General features: G+C 51.1%; 1 protein-coding gene across 1 annotated transcript in view; it reads right to left on the bottom strand.

The window, feature by feature from the left end:
- Positions 1-5119: 5119 nt before the first annotated feature.
- Positions 5120-23131, bottom strand: part of GRIK4 (glutamate receptor, ionotropic, kainate 4) — a 131871-nt gene continuing 113859 nt past the window's right edge. The window contains exons 12-19 of the mRNA XM_009994608.1: positions 22444-22557; positions 16147-16256; positions 13569-13742; positions 13283-13448; positions 10579-10804; positions 8732-8860; positions 6317-6435; positions 5120-5485 (exon numbers count right to left, since the gene is read on the bottom strand). Coding sequence (XP_009992910.1) covers positions 5120-5485; positions 6317-6435; positions 8732-8860; positions 10579-10804; positions 13283-13448; positions 13569-13742; positions 16147-16256; positions 22444-22557 — 1404 coding nt within the window. The remainder of the gene's footprint in view (positions 5486-6316; positions 6436-8731; positions 8861-10578; positions 10805-13282; positions 13449-13568; positions 13743-16146; positions 16257-22443; positions 22558-23131) is intronic.

Here is a 23131-nt window from a genome sequence, read left to right as displayed (position 1 = left end):
CTCACACCAAAGCAGCCCATCTTTGCTTCTTTGCTCTTTTCTAAGCAGTCATCAACCAGCCTCCACCAAGGAGACCTCAGCCACAGGTCCCTTCTTCTTCTCAAGGGGTGCCTCTACCATTCAAAACAAGAACCATCAAGACCAAGTTAACCCACTCCTGTGTCTAGCCCAGCTTCCCTGTGCCCACAGCTGCAGTTCCCAGTGCTGTAGCTATCTCCACCAGCTTATGTATGACTGCTGGGACCCTCATCCCTCCCAGAGCTTTCCTGCAACTCAGGATCTCTGCAAAAAGAGCCAAGCCAAACCACAGCTATTCCCTTTGCCTTTTCCTCCACCTTTTTGGTCACTTACCTGTTGAGACCCTTAGGGTTCATGGAGGGAAACAGACTTGGAAGGGCAGGAGCAGGGAAGCATTTCTGTGGATCTGAAATGGTTAAAAAGATCCCTGCCTCAGGACCACTCCGGGTTCACTCTCTATCATTTATAGTTCACTGTCTCTCTTCCCCAAGTCCTGTGGGCACTTCTGGTTCACAGAACATCCCTTTTCTGTTTCACTTGTGCCACCCAGCTCAGTAAATGCCCCCAGTTTAGTCCTTAAGACCTTAACCCACGCAACCTCTGGGGACAAAATAGCTTTTTATCATTAGGTGAAAATGGAACTGCCTGGAATAACAACACAAACAGGGGTTTTAGTGCTCGAGGAGAGATCCCAGGCCTTTTAGTTAGGAACCTGCCAGACTGCTGTCGACCCAGCTGGGGTTGGAGAATTGGCTGTCACAGCAGAGAGGGACACGAGTGGCCCCACTGCCAGGCTCCCTGAACAGAGGGGGCAGCAGGAGGGTCAAACTAAACAGTTAGAGGGGAGAAAGCAAAGTATTACATTTTAATGGATCTAATCTTGGGCTCCCAGGGGGGACTGGCAGATATCTGACTAGAATGACTCGGGTTTTATCAGGAGATGGCAATACTGGGAAAGTGCCTTCTGGACAGGAAAGCACTCCAGATCTTGAACTGCATTAGCATGGGGAATGGCTGAGAAAAGAACAAGAGCCCCCACAAAAGTTTCAAAGATGAAAGCCAAAACCATGGGCAGAGAGGGAGTGTGTGAGATGTAAACCCACCTGGGCATGCAAATATGAGCAGAAACCCAGGCATGTGCATCGTGCTGCCTGTTGTGGGGTCTCTCCAGGGGAAAACCTGCAGGTGAGCAGAAAATCCAGAACCTACAGAGAGGCTAGAGAAGGCAGCCAAACGATAGCAGCTTTTATCCATCCACTCCTCTTCTGGGATGCAGTTCTGAGTGCAAACACTCTGAATATTAAAAAATAATAAATTGAAAAGAGGGCAAGAGGGACATGCAGAAAATCTCCTTTAAAATACAGACCCAGATATAAAGTACCATACGGGTGGGGCAAGCTAGCAGGGGAGATAAAAATAGCAAAGATAGAGAGAAACCTGGTGGCTTCTCATCATTCTTTTCTGACATCCTCTCTCCCAGCAGCTGAATGCAAGATCTCTGGAGAAGCAGAGGAATAATGTCTGGCTGTGTCAAGATACTTCTTTATTCACTGCGTGGAAGGGGTGAAAAAACACCAGGTCTGATAAATGATTCATGGAGCCTTTTCTTCTGCTAATCTGTAAATAAATTTTAAAAAGCAGCTTCTTTTTGATGACTGTATTCTGCTGCTCATAAAAACACGTTGGCCTTTTAAACACAACACAGGCACTCTCAGATGTGTCTGGTGTTGCTGTCAGTGGTTTGAAAGCCCAAGCTTGGCTCCTTGCAGAGTGTGCAGGGCTGGAGGTTTTGCTGATTTACCTCAGCTGGGGATCTGCCCCTCTGATCCCAGGGCTCCTGGGCTCTTACCTCATCCCACGTTCACACCTTCACTGCTCTGTTTAGGCAGTGAGAGGGGAATGTCCTGCAGATTTACAGGCAGAAAGCACCTTAATGAACACCTCCTATGACATCCTACACCACAAGCTCTAAATCCTCTCCTTGCTGTCTCCAACTACACGTTCTCCTGCTGGCAGAAGCTTCTCTTCACGTGCAGCCTGAAACGACACAAAAGCCCTAACATCCCCATCCTCGTGGCACCACATCCCATTTCACTCCTCAGAAACACCTGCTGGACCCAGGCTCCTGCCTGCAATAACATGATGGATTTGACCTAACTCAGCCCCCTTCCACCAGCCTCCAGCCTCTTTCCTTCCAGGTCTGGGAAGGCTGTAGCTCCCCTGGTTCTCATCACCCAGCACCTGCTGGCCCAGGTGCCCTGCAGTTGGTTGTCCTTTCCTTCCCCCCTTACCACCATGTATCTTGGGCTTTCCTTTTCTTTTGGCCTTTTTTTTCCCTCCCCTTTCCATTCAGCTACAGATCCCAGCAACACCAGGGGTGTGGACACACTCAGAGACCTGCAACAGCCAAAGCACCTCTTTCCTTTCAGCAGGGGAGTCGCTGGGTTTCTCCCTGGGCCTCGAACTGTCTCACAACTTTTGCCAGGGTGGACAGGGAAGGAAAGAGGGGGAAAAAAGAAAAAAAAAAAAAAAGAAAAAAAGCATGATTATACAAGGACATCTTTTATTCCAGTACATTCAAGACAAAAAGAAAAGAAAACAATTCAAGAACAGGATGTACCTTCACTCAAGGCTTTACCTCCCCTGCCCCCTCTCCCTTGTCGTCTCTTTCCTTTTACAACCAGAAATTGCATAGAATTTTGTTTTTCAATCAGAAAATTAAACTCGTCAATGGAAACCCCACGTCTGTACCAAGCAGAGGGTCAGCTACTGCTGTTGCTAGGGATGGAGATATTGACCTCACACCAGATCCTGGGCTAATGGTTTTTCCCCAAACGCTGTGCGTCGTCATCACAGGGGCTGTAAAAGCCACCCTCAGAGCTGAGGGTGCCACGTGGGTGAGGGACAAGAGGAGCTCACGAGCCTGGGACAGAACTCAGAGTCCCTTTTTTCAGGAGTGTGCAGAGCACGGGCCATGGATGCTTTGGAGAGTGTCCACGGGCAGCAAATGCCACCTCCCTCAGCTGCCAGGAAAGGGCAGCCTTCCCCAGCACTCCCTGCTCTCACCTGCTCCCACCTCAGCTTCCTCAAAAGGGCTCCCCCCACCCACACCCCAAAAACAGAAAGGAGAAGAAAAACAACAGAAGAAAACCCCAGAACTAAACAAAAGACAGAACCCCTGAAATTCCAGGCGTTTCAAGGCCTCTTTGAGTTCACTGTGTTTGTTGGTTGGTTTTTGGCATTGTAATATATATATATGTGTGTATGTATATATATATATTTTATATACATGATGGATTTGACCTAACTCAGCCCCCTTCCACCAGCCTCCAGCCTCTTTCCTTCCAGGTCTGGGAAGGCTGTAGCTCCCCTGGTTCTCATCACCCAGCACCTGCTGGCCCAGGTGCCCTGCAGTTGGTTGTCCTTTCCTTCCCCCCTTACCACCATGTATCTTGGGCTTTCCTTTTCTTTTGGCCTTTTTTTTCCCTCCCCTTTCCATTCAGCTACAGATCCCAGCAACACCAGGGGTGTGGACACACTCAGAGACCTGCAACAGCCAAAGCACCTCTTTCCTTTCAGCAGGGGAGTCGCTGGGTTTCTCCCTGGGCCTCGAACTGTCTCACAACTTTTGCCAGGGTGGACAGGGAAGGAAAGAGGGGGAAAAAAAAAAAAAAAAAAAAAGAAAAAAAGCATGATTATACAAGGACATCTTTTATTCCAGTACATTCAAGACAAAAAGAAAAGAAAACAATTCAAGAACAGGATGTACCTTCACTCAAGGCTTTACCTCCCCTGCCCCCTCTCCCTTGTCGTCTCTTTCCTTTTACAACCAGAAATTGCATAGAATTTTGTTTTTCAATCAGAAAATTAAACTCGTCAATGGAAACCCCACGTCTGTACCAAGCAGAGGGTCAGCTACTGCTGTTGCTAGGGATGGAGATATTGACCTCACACCAGATCCTGGGCTAATGGTTTTTCCCCAAACGCTGTGCGTCGTCATCACAGGGGCTGTAAAAGCCACCCTCAGAGCTGAGGGTGCCACGTGGGTGAGGGACAAGAGGAGCTCACGAGCCTGGGACAGAACTCAGAGTCCCTTTTTTCAGGAGTGTGCAGAGCACGGGCCATGGATGCTTTGGAGAGTGTCCACGGGCAGCAAATGCCACCTCCCTCAGCTGCCAGGAAAGGGCAGCCTTCCCCAGCACTCCCTGCTCTCACCTGCTCCCACCTCAGCTTCCTCAAAAGGGCTCCCCCCACCCACACCCCAAAAACAGAAAGGAGAAGAAAAACAACAGAAGAAAACCCCAGAACTAAACAAAAGACAGAACCCCTGAAATTCCAGGCGTTTCAAGGCCTCTTTGAGTTCACTGTGTTTGTTGGTTGGTTTTTGGCATTGTAATATATATATATATGTGTATGTATATATATATATTTTATATATATTTTAACAACTCCTTATGTGGACTCTCAGCAAATGCTGCTTCTCACGGGGAGCGTGTCCTGTCCTTCCCTCAGTCCACCTGCCACACTCTGAAAAGGAAGTAGAGTTCAGCACCTGGAACCTGGTGCCTTGCAGACGAGGTCCTGACTTACCCAAAATAAACCGAAACAAAACAATGACTCCTCCCTTCCCATCCCTCATCCACGGTCAAATAAAAAGATTCCCCACCCACCCCACCCTTTGAGAACATCCCCCAGTAAGTCTACATGATGGGGAGATGGCGCTAGCATCCTTTCTCCTGGCCTGTGGTGGTGAAGCCCCAAAGAGAACCACTCTTGCCCCTGGGTGGGCGATGCCTGCTCCACCAGTTACCCACCACATCCCTCCTTCTTGCCTGGGAGCCACTTGGTGGCACGGAGACCACTGCTGGGAACAGGCCAGCTGGAGGAGCTCGCTCCTGCTGCTCCAGGTTCTGGGGAGACCCGTGCCCTCTGGGACACTGAAACCAAAGCTGCCCCTCTGGCCCCAAGGTCCGCCTCGCTCTGGAGAAGCTGGGCTAACTGCTTTTAATTTAAAAAACGAGTTGACGTTGTACAAGTCCGTGTTCTGTAAAATGGAACAGGACCCTCTTGGCCCACCCCAACTCCCCCCTTTGCCCCAGGGTTACTCGGGCTCGCTGCTGTTGGTGGTCTTCTCCCAATCCAAGCTCTCCTCGCTCCGGGCAGGCGAGCCCGTCGCCGGTCGTGCCCGGAGCCCCTGGAACCTCCTGCACTCGGGGCACACACGGATGTGCGTGCACCCCCGGGCAACCAGGGCGGCTTCTTGGGCCAGTCTTTGTGCCAGGGGGTCTGGTTCTCCCCCGCTGCACAGCTTCCCGTTGCTGAGCGTGGTTGTGCTGCGGGCTCGGCGCTCCTCCGGGGGGACCGGGCGAGTCCGAACCGCTCCCCCGCGCCTCCGATGGGGGTGGAAACTGTCCTGGCAGAGAATGATGCTGCGAAGCTCTGTCACCATTTCCTGGCACACCGACACCTGGAGGGCACACCCGAGACATACTGCTCACCTAAGCTGCCAGCCCAGCAGTCCTGCAGCTGCTCTGGGTCCTGATGCCAAAGCCTTCCGGGCTCAGGAACTCATCTGGCTGCTGGATTTCCCAGCCAGGGCTTGGATATTCATAGCACCACGGATTCTCCCTCTTGCCACAGAGCCACCTGTATTCTGGATCCCCAGACCAGCACACAGAGTCACAGAGGGGTGAGGGTTGGAAGGGACCTCTGGAGATCATCCAGTCCAACCCCCTGCCAGAGCAGGATCCCCTAGAGCAGATCCCACAGGAACACGTCCAGGTCTGGAATGTCCCCAGGGATGGAGACTCCACAGCCTCCCTGGGCAGCCTGTCCCAGGGCTCTGCCACCCTCAGAGTCTAGAAGAATTTTCTCATATTCAGGTCAAACCTCCTGTGCTCCAGTTTGCTCCCCTTGTCCTGTCACTGGGCACCACTGGGAAGAGTCTGGCCCATCCTCCTGCCACCCCCTGTAGATATTGATCAGCACTGATCAGATCCCCCCTCAGTCTCCCCAAACCTATGGCAGGTAGAAATCCACAGGTGATCCCACCCCCAGGAAAGGTACCTGGACATTGTACACATCCTTCAGCCCCTGGAACATCCCTACAGCCTCAACCTTGGCAGGAATGCATGAGGAGCTTGTGCACTTTACACCCTGCCCAAGCCACTCAGCCTTCTCGTGCCTTTCAGGTCTCATTTCTAGGAACTCCCATCTCAGTGTGTTACTTGCTCCAGGGGAGCACCTCACGGGTAGCAATAAAGACTCATTATCCCCTCAGGACACTTTTAGGTCCTACCTCTGACTGTTCAGAGTGACGAAGGCTCCACAAAAACTCCAGCATGGCCATAAAAATCGCTACGATTAAGCCACAGATGAGAACCACGAAGATTCCACCAATATTCTCCATCCCCAGGCCTAAAAGAAAGCAGAAGAGACAATGCTGTGGAGAGGCAGACACGACATAAACTTCAAGCATCACTGTCCAGACATCCCAGCTCCTTAAACTCCAGGTTGGTTGGCGTGGCATGTCCCCAGCCAGGGACCAAAAGGACGTAGATAGCACTGTCCTATTCGTGGCTCTGATGGCAAACTGAGTGACTTGCAATAACTGCCCGATCAAAGAAGTGTCCTCAGAAATGATGATTTTGCAGATAAACTGCAAGTCCATTGGGAGGGAGTACAAAGCAATTTGTGGACAAACCAAAAACAGGAGGGGGGGGGAAAAAATATAATAAATTAGAGATCAATGGGGCACATTAATCCCTGCAAATTATTCATCCAGCTCAGGCTTTGAACTTTGCACGGGGAGATGAGCAATCTACTTAAAGAAGCTGAGATGAAGGAGACAAGAAAGGGCTTTAAAGGAAGCTGGTAGCAAGAAAAGCTCCTTTGATTGCATTTCAAAATGCTGGTGAAAAATTATTAGAGCCGCTTGTGTTGCAGCAGCAAGGAGAGAGTCCAAACAAGACCAGGACCCAAGAGTGTTTCACACTATATGGTGACCAAACGGGGTCCCTGCCACCCAGGGGCACCTGGCTGTGGGTTGGGTGGTCTCTGCCCAGCAACCCCTGGGCCATGAAAAGGAAACAGACCCTTCCATGGGGTGGTTTAGCTCACCTCCCTTGGACAACTTGCTGACAAGGGGATGATTGCATCTCTGCTGGTCATAGGAGCCATTCAGCCACCCCGGGGCAAACACCAGACACGGGGACAGCTTCACCTCGGGGAGGGACTAAATGCCACCCAGGGCAGCTGCCAGCCCTGTCCTCCACAGCCTGGGCCCCTGAGAGGATTGATTACTGAAAAGCATGTGGTGCTTTGCACGGAGGTGACTGTATGAGGCCATTACTCAACAAGAACATCTATAAAAATCTTCCTCTCCCCTCTGTAACATTAAATCAAAGCACGAGAATCAATGATTTATTGACTTAATCTCTGCTTGGCTTTTAGACATAAAATCTCACCAAAATCCTTGTAAATTGCTGACCTGTTTTGTTCTGAAACTCAGGAGGTCACATTTCTCCCTCCTCCTCGTCATCCTTTTGGCACTGGCTCAGCAGCAATCTAGTGACTCTGTAAATCAGCCCTTTGCAGAGATGTTTTCCACTGCTGGGCAGAAAACATAGCCCATAATCACAGTTTAGACCCAAGATTAAGGCCACCTTCTCCTCTCAGCAGCTCTCAAGTTTGAATTTAGGGCCAGTACCTCACTCTACATTGTTCAACCTGGGTGCCACCCCAGACACCCATTCCCAAGCTCATCCAAGAGGGATTTCCTTCCTCCATATACACATCCCAGTAGGCTACAGCCTTCCTGATTTCCCCAAATGAGGAAGTGAGGCATAACAGAGGGCACAAAACAGCAGAAACATTTGTCCAGGGTCACAGGGTGCTCTGGGTAGTGCCAGAAACAAGCCAGGAACATGCTTCCCATCCAGCCCAGTTCACAAAGAGCACAGACACACACCTACAACTTACTCCAATGCCAGGAAAACAGAAGAGCTACCATGGACTAAGCTTTCCTCTCTGCCTCTGTGCTCAGGAAGGTCAGAAGACTGTCCTTTCAACTGGGGGACCTGCTGGCCTCCCAGAAAACACCTGCTGAGGACAGGGTGACTGCCAAAACTAAAAAATGCAGCAACTGCCTTAAGCTGGCAACTGCTCTCACACTGGGACATCAGCCTAATGTGGTAGCTTTGATGGCAATTTGCATAGCATTACCCAAAAGAATTTGCTCCTCAGTTTACAGATGTACTAATAAAGTCCTTGTGTCCCTTCCCCTTGGCTGTTTAAAAGGCTCTTTCACTTGCAGCCATTAACCAGTGGGCCTGTGGTGGGGATCCATCTCCCTTGAAGGAACTCAGGCTTTGGGTCTGATCCCTTTAGCCATCCATTTTCCCATGTAATGCTGCAGACATTCATTAGAAGCTAATTTACCTTCCATATGCCTCCAATATTTGTCATTTGGTTGCTCCTACTCTCGTTGCCCCAGGCAAAAACACACAGCGTGAGGCACAGCAGAGCAGTTTGGCTTTCTCCTTCAATTGCAAAGGAAGGAAACTCAGGTCAGAAGAAGGGGAAACAACTAATTCCCGGGCAGATCAACCTGGCAGGTCTCTTGTGCAGATGGACCTTCCTCCTTGCACTGCTGGCCAGGGTGCTTCTGCTGCCTGCTCCCTTCAGCAGGCTGTGGGAGAGCAGCACGTCTTACCCTTGGCTCTGTGGTCCTCCTCTTTGGGACACTTCCCTCCTTCCCACCACTTCCTCTTGAGGATCTCCAGGCGGTTGTTCTCCTGCAGCTGCAGGATGGCCAGGTCGAACTCGTCACGGAACACGGACCCTGCAAGGCCAAGAGGGACGTGGTAAAGGGACCATCCCAGCCTGCCTGGCCACCCCATCATCCTCCCCACCATGCCCTGCTGGGGTGCCCAGCTAGGAACACTCATCTCTGAAGAGTTTGGAAGGGACTTCAGTCCATGTGAGCTCTTGAAACCTGCAGCCTCCCTGCTGGGACTGTCAGGTGTTAACACCACTTGCAGCTGGTGACTTCTCCTGTCCACCAAGACCCTCACAGGCCTTTGGATGAGGCCCATGACAAGGGGAAGCTTTGGCTTCAGGGGCAGGGTCTGAACAGGCAGTTCAGCATCACCCCCCTGCTCCTCCAGAGCACTGATCTCCCTCTCCTCTCCTCTGCCTCCAACTTCAACCTTGCTCTAACTCCTTCCCTCCGACTGGTGCAACAGCAAGTTCAGCCTGCAGGGTGGCACAGGAGGGTCTCTCCTGTGCTCAGAAACCAGCTCTGCTGCAGTCCTGCTGATGTCTCCAACCAAAGATCCCCAAGAAGGGCCGTGGGAAAGACCATGTTTCTCCTGGTAACTCTGCACTATTGTCCCAGCCAGCAGCTCTCTGCTCTTCTTATCTGCTACTGTTTCACTGTTTAACAAGACAATGTCAGAACAAATTCAGCCCTGAAAGTGAGGATTTGTACTCACTATCAGGTTACTGTGACTTTACAAGCTTATGCATGTCAGCTGAACTAGAGGGACTGTTTGTGTGACAGTTCTTATGCAAGTCACCTTAACTGTGTACTGCTGAGTGCAGGTGCTTAAAGGTCAGGAACAAGCTTTCCCAAAAGATCAGTCGATTGCTTGGAATAACAACTACTACATCCTTTTTCTGCGCTGCCCCGGGAGATGATGTTCTCCTGCCAGCTCTCAGATTTGAAAGACAAAACCCCTGCATTTGTTAAACCTGATTACCAGCTGATATCTTCACTGAAGTGCTCAATTCTCTCTCCTGGACTTTTAAGAGCCATCAGGTCTTAAGACACTTGTCCTAGAAGCTAGACACCATTTCTTTCACTGCACTTTGGAGATAAAACCTACAGGAAAGGTGGGGAGAGATTGTTCACTAGAGAGGGTGGTGATAGGATAAGGGGTAATGGTTCTAAACTGGACGAGGGGAGATTTAGGTTAGATATTAGGTAGAAATTCTCCACCATGAGGGTAGGAAGGCACCGGAACAGGTCGCCCAGGGAGGTTGTGGCTGCCCCATCCTTGGAGGTGTTCAGAGGTAGGTTGGATGGGCTTGTGCAGCCTGGTCTGATGGGAGGTGTCCCTGCTCATGCCGGGAGGTTGGAACCTGATGATCTTTAAGGTCCCTCCCAACCCAAACCATTCTATGGTTCTATAAAACAAGGGGCACAACACAATTCCAAAGCAGCGGTTCAAAAGGGAAACAGCCAGCAAAGAGCACGTATGCAGAAAAGAAGCAGCAAGTTTGAAACATCTTTCACACAAATTATTTCAAGAGCCACAGTCACGTGTCACAGGGCTCTGGACCAGAGCATTGTCTCATCCATCTGGCTCTGAGCCCCTTGGGCCATTTCCAACCTGCTCCATTTTCCTCCCGGGATCAAAACCAAACCCCAAAACAACGACCCTGGGCAAGGGGGCTGTGAAACGTGAGCTTGGCTCTAGAGCTGGTTCAGCCTTTTCAAAACGCTGGGCTCCTCTGCAGGGCAGCTGAGAAGGACTAGAATTGGTCTTCACTGCCTACCGACGGGCATGCCAATCCCGTAGCCCTTGGTGTCCAGAAGGCCCCCGACCTGCGTGAGGTTGCAATTGCGCTGCCGATAATACTCGTTCATGGTGGACTCCAGCAGGAAGGCGTAGTTGGAGTTCAGCACCCGGGCTATCCCTTCCTCTGTGCTCTTCACAAAGACACTGGGCTGCTTGGAGTACATGTAGTTCCACATCCGCTGGTAGGTCTGGTAGCGGGAGTTCTGCAGGAGGAAGGAGGCAAGAAGGGCACCTGAGGTGGGAGCATCACCCCCTGGCCCCCAGAGTTTGGCATCACTAGGAAAAGAGCACAACAGGGAAAAGGAGTCACAGCAGATTTGGTGCCAGAGGCAGAAAGGATTTAGGTGCCTAACCTCCATTTATTCCAAGTGGGAGTTCTGCAGGAGGAAGAAAGCAAGGACATTATGAAGAAGTTCTGGAGTGTGAGGGTGGTGAGAGCCTGGCCCAGGTTGCCCAGGGAAGCTGTGGCTGCCCCATCCCTGGCAGTGTTGAAGGGCAGGTTGGATGGGGCTTGGAGCAGCCTGGGCTGGTGGGAGGTGTCCCTGCCCATGCAGGGGGGTGGATCTAGATGATCTTGAAGGTCCCTTCCAACCCAACCCATTCCAGGATTCTATGAAAATGGAGCATCTTCCTGTAGCGTAACCCCCCAGATTAGAGCTCACAATGAAAAGGCCACAACAGGGAAAGGAGTTGAAGCAGATTTGGTGCCAGAATCCTAAAAGATTCAGATGCATAACCTCCATTTATTCCAATGAGATTTAGAGGCCCAAATATCTGGGTGAATTTGAGACTTTGTTGGCAAAGCTGGGCATGAAATGCATACCTAATTCCAATAGGTTCCAGCAAAGCTCTTTGCATAAATTCAATTACAGAAAAATACAGTTTCTGTAACAGTGTGTCAAACACACACACACAAAAGCCAGAAGAAAAAGCTGATTGAAGCCACCGACTGCTCCCTGCACAGCTCACAGCCTGTTGTCTGTCACTGTAACCTTGTGCTTGACAGTTCACCAGCACCATCACCAGACCCCAGCACCCTGAGGAAGGCCCTGGCCTTCTGAGCCTGCTCTGGTCTCCATCAGCAGCTCCTGAACCTGCCCCTTTCCCCTCACCCTGGCATTTCTGCAGCACATGGGATCTCTTCCTCATCTCCCTGCCTGGTCACTGCAGCAGAAAGGTGAGGTGCTGCCAGGTTCTCCTGCCATCCCACTTCCAAGAGCTCCTTTTCTGTGGCTGGCAGGGAATCTGCTGCTCACCAGGCTGCTGCCTTCGTCCTCTGGCTGCAGTCACCTGGGCAAGGCACAGACAGACAGGGTGTGTGTTTGTTCCTGGTTTGTTGCACGTTCAAACCTCAGCCCTGGGTGCTGGTGTCAGGGGAAGCTGCTGCCAGGATAAGCCCAGGAGCTCCAGCAGAGGAGCCAGGAGCTGAGGGGTGGTGACAACAGCCCCAGCCATGCCTGCTGAATCCATCCCTGTCATTGACCCAAACAAGGAAACAGATCCCAGCACAGTTTAGAGCTACAAGCAGGACAAAAGCACCTTCTACCAGTTTCTTCTCTGATACCAGCGACTCCAACACCCACCAGGATTTTAAACTTGAAAGCCTCCCTGAAAGGAACCCAGTGCCTTGCACACAACCACCTCAGTCATTTGGGCTCTGCTCAGCTCATTTTAGATGTAACATTCTGCTTAAAAGCAGCTTTTTTTTGCCAAACCCCTGAAGAGTGCAAAGTTTGGATGAAAAGCTCAGGCTGGCTCGGGGATTTCCCAATTCAGTTCAGACTCCGAGAGGGAGGAGAGAAAAATAAAAGTGAGAAAAGCTTCCTCTCCTCTTGAAATTTCTAACAATTAATAAATAAATTATCCTCACGCAGCCTGTTGTACATTCAGAGCACAGCAGAAAAGAGTCACCTGTTTCTTTCCCTTCTGAATAGAGCAGGGAAGACAAAATTCAACTGGGCTAAATGGTGTGCATGAGATTGCATCAACTTGACTTACTTGTTTTCACTGACCACATCCAGCCTCTGGCACTTTCACAGATGCTGCAGCCTGCCTGGGGTGTGCAGATGTTGCTCTGCTTACCCAACCTGAGGGACTCTCTTGTGAAAGCTCAGATCACACAAAAAAAAACCAGAGAGACCAGTGGAAATCTGACTGCAAATGCTCATCTGCTGCAGAACCACCTGGTGACACTCCCAGTGTGAAGTTGCTGACCCCAGTCAGTATCTTGTGGTCTTGAATTTTTTAGTGCGAGGGTGGTGAGAGCCTGGCCCAGGTTGCCCAGGGAAGCTGTGGCTGCCCCATCCCTGGGGGTGTTGAAGGGCAGGTTGGATGGGGCTTGGAGCAGCCTGGGCTGGTGGGAGGTGTCCCTGCCCATGCAGGCGGTTGGATCTAGATGATCTTTCAGGTCCCTTCCAACCCAAACCATTCCATGATTCCAGTCATCCAGCATCCCAAGAGCGTGCCAGCTGCTATGTTACACAGCCCTGCCTTCCCTGTCCCCTGCCATGCTTCCCCACCCTCCATCCCACCACCACTCACTCTGCATCTACCCTGGTCCCATGCAGCCCAGCAGTCAGAGGTCTCTCCCCTCCGTGCCAGAAACTGGAACGAAACAGGGTGACATCCAAATCTGACCAAAGGGTGCCCCTTGCCCCAGCTAGCAAAAGAAGGGGGTTTACTTGGAAGAAGGTCATGCTGGAGCCACCATGGATGGTGCCATACTCGATGGCTGTCTGGTCAGCCAGGTCATCCACAGACTCGATGGGGACGTCCATGCGCTGCACCGTGAGGAAGGCTGCCAGGTTGGCTGTGTAGGAGGAGATGATGATCAAGGTGAATGCCCACCTAGGGAGAGGGGAAGCAAACGCAGGGACCTGAGACCTCCACATGGTCTGCATCTGGTTGCTGCCCCCCAGAACAGACCCCCAGAGAAGCCTTCCTGAAGAGGAGGGCTGAGCTCCTTACCAGACTCCACTGACACAGCGTGTGGATAGTGCCTGGGGGGCAATGGTGGAGCCCTGTTGCATGAATCCCCCAACTGGAAACCACAGGCTGTTGCCCAGGGAGTACTGGTTGACCAGGAGGTTGCATCTGCCTTGAGAGCAGGGGTGGGGGCTGTACCACTCATATGGTGTCAGTCTGGAATGACAAGAAACAGGGAGCTGAGGTAATTCACTGGGAAATGGGGAGCTTTGGATAAAAGAAGCAAAAAAAACCCCAACACAACACCAAAAACAAACCCAAAAAGAAAAGCTGTGAAGCCTTAACTCTCCCAGAGGCAGATTTTTCTAAGGAGGAAACTCTTTGCTGTCAATTTATGCCCAGGGCTCAGAGCTGTGTGAGATTCTTGCTCCAAGAAACAGAAGCCAGAGGCGTTTCTTGTAAAGATTTGCAAAAGTTTTGAGAGGCCCTGCTGAAAATCCAGCCATGGGGAGGCTGGAGCTCTGTGTGCAAACTACTCACACCATGGACAACCACAGCAACAATTCCAGGTGTGCTACAGACTGGATATGAAGTTGAAATGGAACATCATTGGCTTTTCCCCTGCTGGAGGATGATGCCCAGGAACAGGAGTTTCAAAAGTGCAGTGAGACCTGACTGCTTGACACCATCAAGAAAAATAACTGGCCATGTGCAAATGGTTGCTCTGAGAAGGTTTGGTTGCAGGTGTAGGTGCTGGCTGTGGATTGAAACCCAGTGCTGGTGTTTCAGAGCATCACAGACTTCCAGCACTGGCAGGGACAGGACAGAGGTGGGAATCTGGAACAGCTGGCAGCATCTCCCTCCAGTGACTGCAGCCCAGCTCCCTGGTTTTGCTGTGTCCCACCCTCAGTTCCCTGGTTGCTAAGGAGTCTTCTATTCCCTATGCTGCAGGTCATTATGTTGCTAATGGTTGATAAAGCTGGTGTCTGGGAGGGTCATTTTGGGGGTGCTGCCAATATCCCCAGGGCTCTGCCAGTTGAACCAAAATGAGGTGTTTTGTTTCCTTTCTGCACCTCCTGCCTCTCTGTGAGGCTGGTGAGGCACACAGGTCACTTCTTAAAGGCTTTATCTGCTTGGATCAAGCACTAGCAGTCAAAAATACTGCTCTGGGAGAGCCCTCTGCAATTCACAGAGTCAAAAAGCTCCTTGCTGCTGAGCAAGGCAGAGAGCAGCATCCAAGCTTCCATCTCCAAGTCACCTTATTGGAGGATCATGTTTAAAACATGAAGAGGGGGCTAAAGGGGCATCAAATCTCACGTCTGCAGAGAGCACCAGCCTGCATTATTCAATGGTTCCTTCAGAACTAGGTTTCTGAAGCTCCAGTGGTATTCCAAGAAGCTATTAAAGCCCTGTCAGGATGGCAACCTCAGCCATGCCCGGGGACTGAGTGACAGCACAGCTCCAATTTTGGCAGGGAGAATTGGGTATGAAGAGTGTCCCCAGATAGTCTTCAGCCCCTAGCAGATCTTTGGTACACACACTGCCAGGACACAGTTCAGCTGTCTCTGGAAAGGCCCATCTCTGCCACCAAGCACAAGTGGTTTGTTAGGAGGTCAGGGCAACCAGCAATGGAGCACGAGCCCTGAGCCTCAGCAGGAGACAGGCTGCAGACAAGCACACAGGAAGGTAATTTAAGGCTGATTTAAATTAGTCATAGGGAAAAGGAACTGTGAGCTGTCAAGTGAGGCCCTGCCCATCAATCAAAAAGCTGTTGAAAGGTATTAATGAACTTTCTTCTTTTGCACACACTGGGTTTTACAGGGCCAGAGGAGCCAAGCACCATGACAGGAATTCGTGTTGATATCTCTGAAGGTATTTGCTGATACCTCCCAGCCTCCCCACTCCTGTTCCAGGCAAGTGGTTGGTTTATCTGATCAAGAATCTCATCTCAAGGTTCTGGGGAGACCTTAGAGCAGCTTCCAGTGCCTGAAGGGGCTCCAGGAAAGCTGGGGAGGGACTTGGGACAAGGGCAGGGAGGGAGAGGACAAGGGGGAAGGGATGAAAACTGGAAGAGGGAGATTGAGGTGAGACATGAGGAGGGAATTCTGTGCTGTGAGGGTGGTGAGAGCCTGGCCCAGGTTGCCCAGGGAAGCTGTGGCTGCCCCATCCCTGGCAGTGTTGAAGGGCAGGTTGGATGGGGCTTGGAGCAACCTGGGCTGGTGGGAGGTGTCCCTGCCCATGCAGGGGGGTGGAACTGCATGATCTTTCAGGTCCCTTCCAACCCAAACCATCCCATGACTCTATGATCTATGGGGAGCAGCACCACCTGCAGCACCAGCCCTCCTCCCAGCCCTCCTCTTGACCCTCCCACGCAGCTCCTGGCACTGGTACCCACTGCCGCGGCCACTCTCCCCACTCCCCCAGGCTGCTCCTGCTCCAGCCGCTCCAAGGGCCATCCCAGCCCTCCAGCCACTTCTGTGCGGGCACAGGGGGACAAGGGGACATCCCCAAAGCCCCTGCCCGCTCTGAACGTGTGGCCAGGGGGATGTCCCCGTGTCCCCACCCCCGGGCCTGGCGCTAGATGGCACCGCGAGGAAGGGAAAAGCAGCGGTGACATTACCGAGCCACCAAGAAGAGGACGCAGCTGACAGCCAGGTAGGCGAGCAGCATGAAGAGCCAGACGCCGGGAGAAAAGGGATCCAGGAAGGAGAAGTAGCCCGGTTTGCGGCCCTGGAAGGGAAAGAAAAAGCTGCTTGGGTACTTGTGCAAATGGAAACAGCCTGTTCTGCCAAGGGGCACCGAGACACTCACCTGCCCTGCTGCTGGCACGGGCTGGGAGCAGCAGCACAGAAACTGTGTGTGTGTGTGTTGTTTGCAAAAGCCTTGCAGGGCAAACAGGTGAGACTGAACACACCAAAATGTCCAAGTTGCAGCATCTCCCCCTTTGGGATTCATCTCCCAAGCCTGCTCTTCTCCTCACCTCAACCACTTCTGTTCCTCCAGGCAAAGAAAGGGGGGAATGGGTAGAGCAAGGGCTCTATCACTGGCTCTAGCTGTGCCCTTCCCATGGCAGGATGCACTGCACCCCTCCCCTGAGGGAGCTCCCAAGGGGATTGCCCCCATGTGAACCCCCTCATGTCCACCCCAGCAGGCAGCACAACCCCCCTGATGGGCAGGAGGGGGCTCAGAGCTGGGTGGGATCCTTTGCACAAAGCAGAGCAAGGGGAAAACATTTTTTGTGCAGAAAAGAAAGGAAGAGACATTTGCAATATTTCTCGTTTTCCTCCTTCAGCCTTGAAACATTTCTTCTCTACTAAACTCAATGAAATTATTACTTTTATCTCAGGGAACAGGGTATATTTTTATCTCTGGGATGCGTCAGTATTTCCTGTTTTTTTCTCAGCAAAGCACCTTTCCTTGAAAAGTAAGGCCTCCCTGCTATGGAAAAAAACAGGTTCATCTTCTCTCAAAAGTGCTGTAAATTTTCACAAGGACACTGCCACCATGGAAATCTTGTCAAACTCAGCAAAGGAGGATTAATTTCTACGAGAAGTATCTCCAAAGCTGAACACCCTCCTTTTTGGAGACCCTGCTTCTCCCACCATCAGCAAGTCTGCACAACAACTGCACAATCAGTTCCCCTGCAGCACAACATCTCCAGGGTGGGGGCTCCAGGAAAGCTGGGGAGGGACTTGGGACAAGGGAAGGGAGGGAGAGGACAAGGGGGAAGGGATGAAAACTGGAAGAGGAAGATTGAGGTGAGACATGAGGAGGGAATTGTGGAGTGTGAGGGTGGTGAGAGCCTGGCCCAGGTTGCCCAGGGAAGCTGTGGCTGCCCCATCCCTGGCAGTGTTGAAGGGCAGGTTGGATGGGGCTTGGAGCAGCCTGGGCTGGTGGGAGGTGTCCCTGCCCATGCAGGGGGTTGGATCTGGATGATCCTTCAGGACCCTTCCAACCCAAACCAGTCTGTGATTCTATGATTTTTAAACTGTGCTTAATCCAAAGAGAGTGAATAATTTTCTGTTTTCACAGAAGTCCCCAGGAAGCAGAGCTGCTTCTTTTTTCCCTTCCCCAGACTCAGCAGCACTTTAAATTCCTTCTCCATTAAAAACCCACTGTTTTACTATTCTAGTATTCCTAATCTTATGCAAACTATGAATTTCACAAGGTCTCAGTAGTTTTTCTGAAGAGTAAGTTGCTGCTAGAAAAAGCAATAGTTGTTTCAGAAAAATCTTCCTCTACTAAAAATATCTGTGATACTGTGATATTCTAAGTTTCAGCTGCCAGATTGGACCACAACATCTCAGAAACCTTCTCCAGCCAACCCTGCCCTGCATGAGGTGAAGAACCACCACACTGTAACATCCTGTCCCTGCATCCTCAAGGACAAAATGAGATTGGGATCTAAATTAGCATTTTTAGAGAATCTGGCTTGTTAAACCTCTTAACAAAGAAAAAGACAAAAGTCCCTCCCCAGCTTTCCTGGAGCACTGGAAGGTGCTCTAAGGTCTCCCTGGAGCCTTCTCTTCTCCAGGCTCAACACCCCAACTCTCCCAGCCTGGCTCCAGAGCTGCTCCAGCCCTTGGATCATCTCTGTGTCCCTAATGAAATGAGGCAATGGGAACCTGCAAGGTTGAAGGTGAAGGGCACTGTCTGCTCTCAGCAGAGGAAAGAGGATCTTCTCAAGATCATTCCAGACAGCTTATCCCTGCCCAGCATCCTAGAGCTGGCAGGAGACTTCCAGGCACTGGCAGTGCCTTGGCTGAGGCTCCCTTGTGAGATGCTCCTGTAACAAGGTTCCTTTCTGTAATTAAGGCCTTGCTGTCTTCTCTATGTTTCTGGGGCAGTTTGTCAATAAATTACACTCATTAAGGAAATTGCGTTGGAAGCTTTAAATCTCAGGCTTGGCAATGACTCTCTCCTGTGACTTTACAGTAGTAGTAGTTCTGGTTCTTTTCAGCTACAGTCATTTCCAGGCTGCTGCTACATATTCTTTTCATTCACAGTTGTGGATAAGAATAAAGATATTCTGTTCCCACGGAGGGCACAAACTCTCTCTTATCTGTCTGGTTTGAAGATGGGAATGACAGTATCTGGTGACTGTCAGATATTTTTAGCCAAGCCCAGTACAGCTTTGTTAATTGGAAGAGCTATTTTTCCTGGAACAGAAATGTTCAAAATGTCCAAAAATGGCTGAAGGCCTCCTGCAAATCCTCGGGTGGGAGCAGGAAAAGATTTGTTTACCCTCCCGTGGTGGTTCTTGGAAGTCTTCATTTTCAGGAAGAGAGGAGGAGTTTTCTGGGCAGGTATCAGTGTCTGGGAGCCTGATGTGCAGGACATCCAGGAAGAGGAGGGAAAGCAGAGTTCTATGGGATGGCCCTGGATTTGTCTGTGCCTTAGAAACCCTTGCCTGCCCTGCACACACACACACACACAGCCTGGAGGGACCCAGTCTTGCCTGTTCCCCCTGGCAGAAGCAGTCAGCCCTGCCTGGCATTCCCCAGGGGTGTTTGTCCCTAGAAAGGGAGAACCCTCTTCTGCCCCTCTAAGTCAGAAGAAAAGCAGGAAAACAGCCTGGAGAGGCATACATGCTGCTGTGTGTTAGGTATAGCCACAGTGCATTGGGTCTCCCCAACACGAAGCATGTATATTCTGGGATGGCCACGTCTGATCCAGATCCCAGATCTCTCCCTCTCCAGGGTCCTTTCTCTGGAGTCAATAAGCAAAACCCAAGCACAGGCTGCTGAGAATCCTAATTTGAGGTCACCAGATGGTCCACACTGACAGGCCAACAGGTACCTGGGTCCCCCTGGGGTTGGTGGCTGCTCCCAGCCCTGCTTCAGTGAGCAGGAGGGCTGGCAGGAGGGAGCTCTGCTCCCCTCAGCTCCTGCCCCTTGGCTGTCGAGTTCCTCTGGCTGGAATGAAGGAGCTGTTTATTCAGCCCTTCCCATTCTGTGTCTACTGCAGCAATCAAGTAGAAACACTTTCAGCCTCAGTTCACTTGGCCTAAACTCAGCTGTTCCAGTGCACTCACCGAATCTACATTTTCTCATCTTAAGGCAGAGTAAGGGCTTTCAGGGCTGATGAGCCAGAATAATGTGCTAGCTACTCCCTGGTTCCCAGCCATAGAGGCAGGTATGTGAGCAAAAGCATATTTATGCTACAAATAAACCTGAAATTCAACATCCCTCTGTGCAGAAGTGGCCCTGAGCCCCTGGTTTCATCCCTCTGCCAAGCAGAGTGACTGCTCAGAACCTGTCATCTATCTCCTGCCTTCCACAGGTCCCACCAGCTGGTCAGAATGGGAACATAATAAAACCAAGCAAGCTTTTTGTCTTAGCAGCCTGCAAGTCAGAAAGCCTATTAAGAGTCCCCATGTCAGAAATCCATACTTTATTATATCACAACAAGTGAAATTGAGAAAAATGACAGCCCCATTTAAAGCTGCCATTTTTGGTTAGGTGTGATAAGAGGCAGAGCACTGTGGTGCCTGGGCTGGGGAGGAGAAAGGGGGGAGAAATCATTTGCCACTGGAGTTGCATGGAAATTAAAATAAAATGTCATCACACTGGGAGGAGACCAGGGCATGGAGGCAACTCCTCAGCAGGAGATTTATTTGTGGGTATTTGTGAGGCTACGTCTGATCTGCGCTGTGATTAACGTGCGTCAGCTGCAATTTCTGACATCTCAGAGAGGTTTGTTGGGATGGGGGAGGGAAGGGAGGGGACAGGAGCAGATGGGGCTGCCTTCCACTGGTCTGCAAAACACATGCATAAGGAAAAAAACCAAACAGGGTAATTAGCTATCTTGCCTTTCCTTGTTAAATAAATATTTACCCGTTTAATTAGTTAATTGCTACGCAGCTCTTGGAAACTCTCCTGAAGCTAAGAAGGAAAAGTCTGGACAAAGAGGGGCCAAGTGCTGGAGAGGGAAGAGGGAGTTCCAAGCTTCCCTGCTGGGGAGACTTCCCTGCTCCAGGGGAGGGCAGGTCCCAGGCTGCCCCTGCTCCTCATGGCAGGGCTGGCTGCAGGGTGACCTGACCCAGGAGGTGCCCTATGTCCCCTTGCAAGCCCCCTAATCAAAGTCCTAACTGGGTCCTTCAGCTGAAGACCAACTCCTGACTAATGGCAGGGGACACTTTTTAAGACTGTAATTATTAATCCTGTTCAGTTTGGTAAATGCCTCTAAAGGGCAGGCTGGAAAGTGGCTGGGTTGGTACCAGCATGAGCAGCAGATGGTCTGTGCCCTGGAGAACTGAAGCTCTAAGTAGATGTGTCAGGCACTTTGATCTCCAGCTCGTGCAGAGGCAGCAGCAGGTGCCCTGCACTTCCAGAACAGATCCCATGCAAACCCTGCACCAATATTCCTGTGTTTCCTCTGGAGGGAGAGACATCAGCCTCAGCTGTTCAGGGAATGGTGCCTCGTTAAGGGACTTGCTGCAGGTTATGGTATAAATTGGAGGCAGAGCACGTGTGGCCCTCAATCCCCAAACTTCAAAAATGCATGTGAGAAAGCAAGAAACTCAATTATAATCCCAGCCAAGAGATGCTGGCAGAAACATCTCCCTGCTCCATGGAGGAGCTGCTGCTGTGACAAAGCATGTGTAGCAAGGAAGGGATGGTTACACTGGGTTTCCAGGAGCTTGAAGAGTCTGACCCTTTTTGATCAATTAAGTCATTCACCCTCAATTCTGCACCTACCAAATGAAACACAATTTCAGATGGATTTTAGTTACCAGTTGTTGGCAGGAGCCACTCAGCACAGAGGGATGTATGTGCAGGTTTGTTTATGCTTGTAGCAAACGCTGCATCCTTAACTGCCTTGTGAATTGAGAGGGGGCTGGGAGAGGCAGCTTTAGTTGTTTTATCCTTTTGGCTGCTGTTGTTGAGCTGAGGGTAAACCAAGACTGTAATTTGCATCACACTCAGTGCTGCACAGAGCACACATCCAAAACTGGAGACTGGGAATGACATGACATGCTTTTTCCAAAGGACCTGGATGCCAGAGCTCACCTCCTGTGACACTGGGGAAAGGGGATTTGCCTGGTCCTTGTGGGCCAGGGGAAAATTTGTCCTCCCCTGAGCTTCAGGAAGAAGCCAGAACAACAGAAAATGGGAATGCAAGAGAAGCTATAAGAATTTAAGATTAACAAGTGTTGCCTGAGCAAAGACAGGACATAAGTGGGTCAACAAGCAGAGCTGGTTGCTGAGCAGCTGCCTGCTCCCTTCTCACTCCTCCCTGGTCCTGAGCCACACCAGAAGTGCCAATAACATAGAACCATGTTTGGAAAGGACCCTAAAAATCATTTTTCAGGCCACTGCCTTTGCCAGACTTGCCCAGGGTGGGACAGTCCCCTTTCCCACCTCCCTGCTCACGTTTCACAGCATCTGTTGTTCTGTTGTGGCTTTTCTGAATCACTGCCACTGCTGGAGAGCAAGGGGTAACAGAGCACAGAAAGAGAACATGACACACTCCCCGTGCGTGTTGTCTGTGCAGGGGCAGGATGAGCTGCAAGGGGCACATGCCTGTGTGTTTTCCTACTGATAGCACAAGGAGCAAATCACATGGCATGGTTTGGGTTGGAAGGGACCTGAAAGATCACCTAGATCCACCCCCCTGCATGGGCAGGGACACCTCCCACCAGCCCAGGCTGCTCCAAGCCCCATCCAACCTGCCCTTCAACACTGCCGGGGAGGGGGCAGCCACAGCTTCCCTGGGCAACCTGGGCCAGGGCCAAACCCACCGAGCTGACACAAGGCACAAGGACAGGGAAAAGCAGGACATAAAGGTCAAGCCCATTTGCCTCTAAATAAGAAACCAAACTGTTTTTATGAGTGATTCATTTTTCTTCTATAAGCAGGCAGGGTTGCATGCAAATAAAGGAGGGACATAAGCAGTTATAAAAGAAGGCTCTTACCATGTGCACTCGGTAGAGAATGCTAATCCCCAGAGTCATGAAGGGCTTGGAGAAATCAATCACCTTCTCCCTCTCCGCTGTAATCGTCAGCCCTGCCACGGCCAGGTCAGCTTTCTGGAGAGAAAGGAGAGCAGAGAACATCAGGATCCTGAGTCCAGGAAGGCACAGAGCAGGCAAAGTTGTGTCCAGGGCCATGCAAGACACGGGCTCCTGGAGTTACATGCCCCATCTTCCTGGGACAGGGAGCAACCCAGGCTCTGTGGAAACCACGGGAGTTTTTCTGGTGGGGTTCACTGGTCTGGACTGTGCTCCTGAACCCCTCTTCCCCAGGTGGTTTCACTCAAGCACACTCCAAACTTTAACCCACCTTGTGCTCCAAATCATTCTCTGTGCTTTTCCTTTCCTCAACTGGGTGTTTCAATCTCTACACTTACAGGTTGGAAAAACACATAAAACTCAAAAACTTGGGGCTGTTCTAACAACTTGACTGCCATTGTCTGTCATTAAATCATATCATGGAATGATTTGGGTTGGAAGGGACCTGAAAGATCATCCAGATCCACCCCCTGCATGGGCAGGGACACCTCCCACCAGCCCAGGCTGCTCCAAGCCCCATCCAACCTGCCCTTCAACACTGCCAGGGATGGGGCAGCCACAGCTTCCCTGGGCAACCTGGGCCAGGCTCTCA

Source organism: Chaetura pelagica, unplaced genomic scaffold, assembly GCF_000747805.2.
Source record: "Chaetura pelagica isolate M959 unplaced genomic scaffold, ChaPel_1.0 scaffold583, whole genome shotgun sequence".
Classification (NCBI taxonomy): domain Eukaryota; kingdom Metazoa; phylum Chordata; class Aves; order Apodiformes; family Apodidae; genus Chaetura; species Chaetura pelagica.
Note: the sequence above shows the minus strand (reverse complement) of the source record. Positions and strands in the feature narration are given on the sequence as shown.